We start from the raw sequence: 8,865 nt of genomic DNA, 5'->3' as shown, positions 1-8,865 counted from the left end.
TCTATAAAATGAGTCATGTGGGGGGTAAAAGACTCGGAGGCTCATGTCAATGCCTACATTAGGCCAAGGGCCTAGCCAAAGGAAAACCCCTCTTCGACCATAGGGAGGGTCCTCCTCGGCATGGACGTAGCTGAGGATGAAGGAGGCAACCTGCCACTGGTAATGACACTCCATATCGTTCCACGGAGTAAGAAAAGTACTAAAATAGAAAAGGACAACGAAGAAAATGGAAGTGTCTAAGGGAAAGGCTGCCATTATTGCATTCAGTGTCTTGTGCCTGACACAGCCATACTTTTCTGTCTTTACAACCACTCCCAACAATTAGAGGGAATGGCTGATGGGACAAGTACCTACCCTAGGGAGCCCATTCAGGAGGAAGAAAACCACTATAAAAAGGGGAGTAGAGGGAGATAGAAGGGGCGGGGCGGAGACCCCCCATCACACCGAGGCACCAGAAAAAGCTCCTCGGATCGCGCCGAGGACCAATCCTCTCTGGTAAACTCGGTCCATGAAGAACACTGTGATAACCGTTGTCCATACACTAAAACCTAGCTCTTTGGCCTACCCCCTACAAATTCATTGCACCGGGCTCACTGGTCTAAGGTCCCATGCATCTTGGGCAAGGCCTGAAAAACGTGACCCTACAATTGGCGCTGTCTGTGGGGAGAGCTTGTGCGTTGGCGAATGCAACGGTTAATCACGGTCAAGTTCCTATCAGCGAGAGTCCCTCGAGAGGACCACTTTGGCGGTGGTGCAAGCTACGCGAAAGCCACCCCCCCCCCCCCATTATTTCCAAGAACACATTATCGTTGTCGTTACTCAGCTTCCACTTAGGTCTGCACTTCAAAGCGTTGACCACGCGAGAAGGATTGCTAAACGGAATGCAGTTCTAGGGGCTTTTAACGTCAGATGTGTGCCCCGCGCGCTTGTCAAGGGGCTAACTCTCACAGGCCTAGTAGTCCGGTTCGCTAAATCTCCCCCGGAGAAAGATGTCGAGGGCCAAACCAGAATCTTTTGAAGCGATTAAACAAAGCCTTAGCTACGTCGAGTCCTCGGACCTCCGGCTTTGGGAAATTGACGCGCACCGACGACACCTCAAGAAGATCTAAGTACTAGACAGAACAAAGGTCTTGCATGGTCCTCGGACTCAAACCTATAGGGAAACTAGCTACTCCAAGGAGATCTAAGTACTAGACAGAACCTACTCCAAGGAGATCTAAGTACTAGACAGAACCAAGGTCTTGCATGGTCCTCGGACTCAAACCTATGGGGAAACTAGCTACTCCAAGGAGATCTAAGTACTAGACAGAACCAAGGTCTTGCATGGTTCTCGGACTCAAACCTATGGGAAAACTAGCTACTCCAAGGAGATCTAAGTACTAGACAGAACCAAGATCTTGCATGGTCCTCGGACTCAAACCTATGGGGAAACTAGCTACTCCAAGAAGATCTAAGTACTAGACAGAATCAAGGTCTTGCATGGTCCTCGGACTCAAACCTATGGGAAAATTAGCTACTCCAAGGAGATCTAAGTACTAGACAGAACCAAGATCTTGCATGGTCCTCGGACTCAAACCTATGGGGAAACTAGCTACTCCAAGGAGATCTAAGTACTAGACAGAACCAAGATCTTGCATAGTTCTCGGACTCAAACCTATGGGGAAACTAGCTACTCCAAGAAGATCTAAGTACTAGACAGAACCAAGATCTTGCATGGTCCTTGGACTCAAACCTATGGGGAAACTAGCTGCTCCAAGAAGATCTAAGTACTAGATAGAACCAAGGTCTTACATGGTCCTTGGACTCAAACCTATGGGGAAACTAGCTATTCCAAGAAGATCTAAGTACTAGACAAAACCAAGGTCTAGCATGGTCCTCAGACTCAAACCTAAGTCCTAGACGGGACAAAGGTCTTGCGTGATCCTCAGACCTTAGGCTTTATGGAAACTAACATGCGATGGTACCTTTCTAAGCGTTCAAGCTAAGTTCAATCATGCCTCGGTCCTCGAACCAGACACCTAAAGCAAGTTAAAGTTATAAATATCAGCGGAAACGTGGAAAAGAACCCTATTACCCGGTGATCCCCTCGGACAGCTTACTTTAGGTTACACGTCCTCGGGCAGTTACTCTGTTCGCAGCACAGAACATGCGGTTGTTTTTCCCGATTAGCCTTATATAATTGACCTACTTAAAGTTGGCGTTGCTGTTCCCGTCAGTTTTGATAAGTTCAGAGTAACAACTCTTTACCATCAATGGCATCAGTTCTAAGTACTATTTGAAAGAAAAGACACCAGCATATCCATTCATAAAACAATTATTGCAGAAAAGAAAGGATATGCAAAGTGAAATAAAATCATCTTTTTATTAGATAAATGAAAAGTACAATATACATAAAAAGACTTAGACAAGCCTATATCAGAAGCTAACTATATAAAAAAAAATAAAAATAAAAAAAATAAAAAAAGATGGTACACGAGAACGATAAATCCTCAATCTAGCTCCAGTAGCAATTGAGCAAGTACGGATGGCATCGGTGGTGGAAGAGAAGAAGAAGCGGAGGCACCCGATCCACGACCTTGCTCTAGCAGCAACCAAGCAAGTCTGGATGGTACCGGCGGTGGAAGAGAAGAAGCAGGAACGCCAAATCTCCATACTTACTCTAACAGCAATCGAGCAAGTATTGCTTTAGCAGCAATCGAGCAAGTATTGCTCTAGCAGCAATCGAGAAAGTATGGATGGTACTGGAGATGGGAAACCCAAACCCTCACATGCGTGACACACGGTGCTGGATGAAAGCCCAAATTTTGTCGCACCAAAAATCTGATGTGACCTACACCTGCCTCGAATTTTGGCTGAAGGAAGAGAGGCTTCTTTCTTGTCCAGTCAAGGGGGAGAAATATCTTTAGCCTTTGTCTCCCTTGCCCTGACTGGGCCATTCAGAATCTCGAAGACACCCGAGGCCTCTGAAGAGGGTTTGGTTCCTTCACCCTCACCTTAACCTTGACCATTTCACTCCCTAAATCTCAGTCACTCTCACAGTGGGGACTTTGAGAGTATTTGGAGAGTTAGAAACCTAAAAAAACTCAAGAGTCTGCGAACAAAGGGGAATGATCTCCCACCATGCGTCTTATGTAGGGGGCAAACCTAGTGGCAATCAATTCACCCAAATCTCCAAGAAGGAATTACAAGCGAGATAAATCTCACTCAATTTCCAAAGTAGCCTTCAGCCGTTGGATTCGAGTCGCCTCATGAGGAGATCCTAATAAAAGCGCGCCTCGTGCACCGAAACGACAAGAACGCGGCTTGGATAGACTAAAAGAATGTCTCATAGCCAAGAACATGCCTCAGGCAAGTGAAGAGGCTCTGGCATTAATGGAGGACAAGACTTGGCAAGCTGTGACAAAGGCCCAATGTCACCAAAACCCTCCTCTCCGTCCGAGGAGTCGGACAGCAGGATTTTGAGGGGCCCCCATCACACCTGAGGCACCAGAAAAAGCTCCTCGGATCGCGCCGAGGACCAATCCTCTCTGGTAAACTCGGTCCATGAAGAACACCGTGATAACCGTTGCCCATACACTAAAGCCTAGCTTTTTGGCCTACCCTCTACAAATTCATTGTACCGGACTCACTGATCTAAGGTTCCATGCATCTTGGACAAGGCCTGAAAAACGTGACCCTACAATAATATTTTTCATAATTTTTAAGTTGGATATATTGGCACATCAGCTATTAACGTAGGAGTTTTTTTTTTTGGTTAAGGGATAATATATATAAAACTAAGAAGCCAAAATAGCTAGGTTCGCGGCTGTAATTAACGTAGGAGTTATGACTTCCCATTTGAAGTCAGAGATAGAGTCAATCCATTATTGGTGGTCAAGCGAAGAAATAGTAAACAAACACCAATTCACCTAAAAGAAGTATAATCAAGTTTGGTAGAGCTAACTTGTGCTGACAGTAATAGTTTAATTTATTAGACCTCTCTTTAGGTCTTAAAACACAAATATTGTTGTTCTGAAAAGATATCCACAATTTTTTAAGGATGTCCACACTTAACATTACTGAGTGTGTACAATAGTGTGCAAATAATTATTGTTTTTCTTAAAAATGGTCCTATCTACTTTATTTTTCTCTTTCATATTTATTTCCCCTCATTTGGGTTACCCTAACGAGTTACAGATATCTTTTACTCCCCCCCCCCCCCCCCCCCCCCCCACAAAAAAAAAGAAAAGAAAATTGCATGCATACAAAGGCCAGTTCATCATGAACAAAAAATCAACTTTTCTTTTGGTTATTGCTCAGGGAATTTAACTTGAGAGATGAAATGAAACCATGTAAATCCAGCAATGCCAATCTACAAACGCTCACTTTTCTCACATGGAAATGCTAGGGGTACTACAATTTTACAATCTTTCTCACCCCAAAACTGAACTATAGAACATGATACAATCTCTTTCTAACCAGATTGTGGAAATTATAGAACTTTATAAATGCAAAATTAGTCCCACTGATTGTCTAATTTAGTCTTATGATACAAACAATTAATAACACAGCAGATATGCATCTGCATGACTCAGCCGAACCAAGGTGGTAAATACTTCCATCAAATATTAGCAATAGTTTCCCTAAAAATTAATGCAAAAGCAAAAAAAAGTTTTGCAAAGCTTCCATTGAAGTAAACAACTTCATCAGGAGATGCTTAGTCTAGAAATTTTTAATTAACCATCTGTGAGTTTAGACTGTTGGTTTTGTACACCAAGAAAGATCCAGTGCTAAAATAATTGGATGCCAGTGCCTTTCCAGCTGAGGTTGGCTGAGAGAGTGCCAGTTGAGAAAGTTCAAGAACAGAACCCATGCAGAAACTCATCCTGCAATTAGCATAAAATAAGAGAACAGCCAAAATAAGACCAAAACACATTGGCAACTGATTAAGAAAAAGCAATCAGTTCAGTTTACTTCCAAGGGCTGCAAAAAGGTTTCATATTTGCGTTGAAGAAAAAAATGATTGTGAAATGTTCCACTCCATTTCAAGAAACAAGTGGTACACATTCACATTTGTCATTAAGATATCCGAGGTTTAAACTAGTCTTGATCTTCATTTAGCTGACATGATTTGGCTGTATGTGATAGAAATACTTGAAGATGCCATATATAATTCAGTTACTTTATCAAAAACCCCAGTGAAATAGAACACATAGAGATGAAGTGTGTCAAATGACTCAAATTATAAAAAACCTTACCTCACAGCATCCAGTAATTGGCTAGCTATGTGCTTTCTTCTGTTAGAGGGAGTGACCCAAATAGCTCTAATGCCACAGACAGCAGGTACCCCTTCGTTTTCACAAATGATTGCTCCATTGAGATTCCCATCCAAAACCTCAGAACTATTAACAGAATGGGTTCTTTTCTTGACTTCCCTTTTAAAACTGATATCCCCAAATTGGAGGGAGGATGAACTTTGTCTTGCCACTTCCTTGGCAGAAGTGCCCTCAGATCCCCCATTCAATGAGCATGAGCAAACTTTGAATGCTTGTTTTATTGGTTCTGCAAGTAGGCAACCTACAACCCTTTGGGAGGAAATAAACAGATACACCTGCCAACATGAGAAACAAAGCAAAGAACAGCAAGTCAACACCTCAATGCACTATCTTATACAACAGAGGCATGACCCCTGATTCAAGCACTGTTCTTCCAAAAAAATTAGAAAATATAGCAAATGACTCTAAAATCTACAGATAGCATACCAGAACCCTCTATCTGGTGCAACTAGACCATAAGGAGATTCATCTATTACAGCGGCAGAGTGGGGCTTTAAGGGGAGGTTTGGCCCAATCAATTGCAACATGGAATTAGGTACATCCAAATAGAAGACAACTTAAAAGTGGTCACCAATTGCGTTATTTGAAAGTCTGTCATGCCTTGAAGAAAATGGATGCTGATCCAAGTTATTATTAATTCATCAGATGACTGCCAGGAAGTTAGAATTAATCATACTCATCGGGAAGCAAATAGAGTAGCTTTGCTGTGTTAGAATTGGGTATTGTTATGGATAATTTCAGTCATGCGAAAACAGATTTCCTCCATCAGTAGGAAGAATTTTAGGAGAAGATGCTGGGGAACTATCATTTCCATATACTTTTGAGTCTAGATTATTGTTTTTCTGTTTCTCAGAAGGCAAAACTAAACACACACACGCTCAACACACAAAGAAGATAATAAAGTTCAGTTCAAAATCCACACACATGTATGTATGAGAGAGAATTCAAGGATGATAAACTTATGCAGACAGAACGGGAAGGAACCATAAAGCAATCATCATAGAAGTTGTAGTTTGTTGAATGTGAATTCATAAAATTGATGTTCTATTCTGGAATCATTGAAATCTGAATGGAATCAAGTAAAATTTAACAAACAAATCAATAACAGTGAAAGAATCCTCTGGCAATTTCTTTCATTATAAGAGGAAATGAAACCTTATGAAACTATCAAGTAAAAGATAATGCCGATACCTTACAACTCTTATGGAAAATCCATCCACTTCCAAGATCAATCTCCATCATTTTTACCACTTCCTCCACCTGCCAGTACAATATTGTCCCAATTTATTACCGCAAAGCATTAACTCACAAGTCCCATTTGCATACCAATTAATATAAACTAACAAATTTTCTTTTTTATTGGTAAATTACACATGCATCTAATGGATTCTAAATCAGCAACGTCACCCTCTACATATTCTTATGGGAGGAAAAAGTTCCATTTAAGCCAAAACTCATTAGTGTAGGCATAAGCTAACAATTACAAACCATCTTATTCATTAATTTCAAAGAAATCACAAATTAAACACAAACCTTGCTCCTATGTGCAACAGGATCACAATCTAACACCAAAATGATTCGACCACCTTCAATTGAAGGCATATGGACAACCCTTTCACTGCACCAACCCTATAAAAAATATAAATAAATAAAAAATAAAAAATAAAAAACCTCCAAGTTAGCAATATAAAAAATAAATCACTAAAAAATAGCAGTGCTAGAGAGAAAATTTTCAAAACTTTTTTCCCACAACTTGCCAAGGTAGTAAATTATGATTGGTGTAACACTATTTTCACATCGACCCATCATTGATAATACTTTTATTGTAAACCAATTATAAAATGTCACATCAACAGTTGTGGAAATATCATGAATTTTTTTGTCACTAGACTTAAAATCAAACAGCGAATCACATAGTTCTTAATGTAATATACCTTGAATGGAATCCCAAGGGTATAGTCTCTATGAAATCCCTTGTGAGCCTTCTCATCCTCTTCCTCTCCAGGAGCATACTTGACCCCACATGTTGAACATGTGTGTAAATTAAAATCAGACTGACCCAAATCCAAATGCAACTGTGCATAAGTTCTCTTCTTGTTCGTCTTAATTGCTCTTTCAGAACTCTTCGATTTCGCTATTGAACACAAATTATCTGAATTGGGTTTCTTCACTAGTATGTCACTGATTGACCCTTTGTTACTGTACACCCAAAAAAGTGTCATAGAATATATAAATTCATCATTATTCTTCAAAGCCCATGTGTGCAAACAAGTTGAAACACCCAAATGTTTAACTTAATTGATTATTGTTTAGATTCCCAGATAACAAAACAGTGTATTAAAGCCAATGAATATATAAAATTCATCATTATTCTTCAAGACCCATGCATGCAAACAAGTTGAAACACCCAAATGTTGAACTTAATTGATTTATTTAGATTCCCAGATAACAAAACAGTGTATTAAAGCCAATGAATATATAAAATTCATCATTATTTTTCAAAACCCATGAATGCAAACAAGTTGATACACCCAAATGTTTAACTTAATTGATTATTATTTAGATTCCCAGATAACAAAACAGTGTATTAAAGCCAATGAATATATCAAATTCATCATTATTCTTCAAAACCCATGTATGCAAACAAGTTGAAACACCTAAATGTATAACTTTTAATTGATTATTGTTTAGATTCCCAGATAACAAAACAGTGTATTAAAGCTAAATAGAAGCAAAAATGAAGAGCCTAAGTTATAAGATCATTCAAAACCCATAAACAAAGAGCTTTACCTATCTGGGTTTTGAGCTCTGCGTGAGTAGGTGTTGAAGAATTGGTGCTGTTTGTTCTCCCAGATGGTGAGTTCGTCAAAAATGGGAGGTGGGTCTGGAGACTTGGGTGCTATAGAAGTAGAAATTGGGTTTTTGAAGAAAGTAGTGATCTTAGCTTGCATTGTTGTATGGCAATGTGTTTGGTTTTCTTGCCTAAATTTGCCGGAAAAGTATTTTCAGTGTTTGGTATTGCATGTAAAACCTATTTTCAGAAAACCCAACAACCACAATCACCACCGTAAACCCAGCCACCACCGGCAACTTGCAAGCACGAGAGTGAGTGAGGAAAGAAATTTTCTGAGGAGAGTGGAAGTGGTTTGAAGGTAAATTGAATGTGTAAAATGATTTACGTATATCATCAAAATGGGTTGTTAGGGCCATGAAAGCAGAAAATTAAGCAAAGCAAATCAAATCAAAGAAGACCATCGGTCAAAAACTAATAGTAAATAAATAAAGAAGATCGGCGAAACATTATTATAGACTTGATCGATCGGTACTCCAGAAACTCGGGTGGGACCCGAAGATGCGCAATATATTTTTATATATAAAAAAATAGTGACTTTCATTTCTTTTCTGTTTTTTTCTTTTTCTTTTTCAAACAAAATTAGTACTTAAAAGAAATTTTTTTTTAAAGTATTGAATCAGTGACTGCATTCTGCTCTTTGGTTTTTGATTCCTTATCATGTATCCATTTTATGGTTTGTTTTTTTTTTTTTTTTGA

General features: G+C 39.6%; 1 protein-coding gene across 1 annotated transcript; it reads right to left on the bottom strand.

Annotated features, from left to right (window-relative positions):
* Positions 1-4,462: 4,462 nt before the first annotated feature.
* LOC115988133 (protein CHROMOSOME TRANSMISSION FIDELITY 7-like) lies at positions 4,463-8,604 on the bottom strand. The gene is made up of 6 exons (XM_031111778.1): positions 8,106-8,604; positions 7,250-7,514; positions 6,849-6,944; positions 6,507-6,575; positions 5,238-5,590; positions 4,463-4,865 (listed from the first exon to the last, which is right to left on the bottom strand). Exons 1-6 carry the CDS (start codon positions 8,264-8,266, stop codon positions 4,712-4,714), a joined length of 1,098 nt encoding a protein of 365 aa, XP_030967638.1. The 5' UTR covers positions 8,267-8,604; the 3' UTR covers positions 4,463-4,711.
* Positions 8,605-8,865: the final 261 nt, after the last annotated feature.

Source organism: Quercus lobata, chromosome 4, assembly GCF_001633185.2.
Source record: "Quercus lobata isolate SW786 chromosome 4, ValleyOak3.0 Primary Assembly, whole genome shotgun sequence".
Lineage (NCBI taxonomy): Eukaryota > Viridiplantae > Streptophyta > Magnoliopsida > Fagales > Fagaceae > Quercus > Quercus lobata.
The sequence above is the reverse complement of the archived record's forward strand: the minus strand, read 5'-3'. Positions and strand labels throughout refer to the sequence as shown.

What these genes read in the sequence shown, in the direction of transcription:
- LOC115988133 (XM_031111778.1), bottom strand. Translation starts at nt 8,266, where the DNA reads ATGCAAGCTAAGATCACTACTTTCTTCAAAAACCCAATTTCTACTTCT. An exon ending in AGAGCTCAAAACCCAGATAG is followed by an intron (nt 7,515 to 8,105) that starts GTAAAGCTCTTT and finishes TTGGGTGTACAG; the next exon opens with TAACAAAGGGTCAATCAGTG. An exon ending in CCCTTGGGATTCCATTCAAG is followed by an intron (nt 6,945 to 7,249) that starts GTATATTACATT and finishes TATTTTTTATAG; the next exon opens with GGTTGGTGCAGTGAAAGGGT.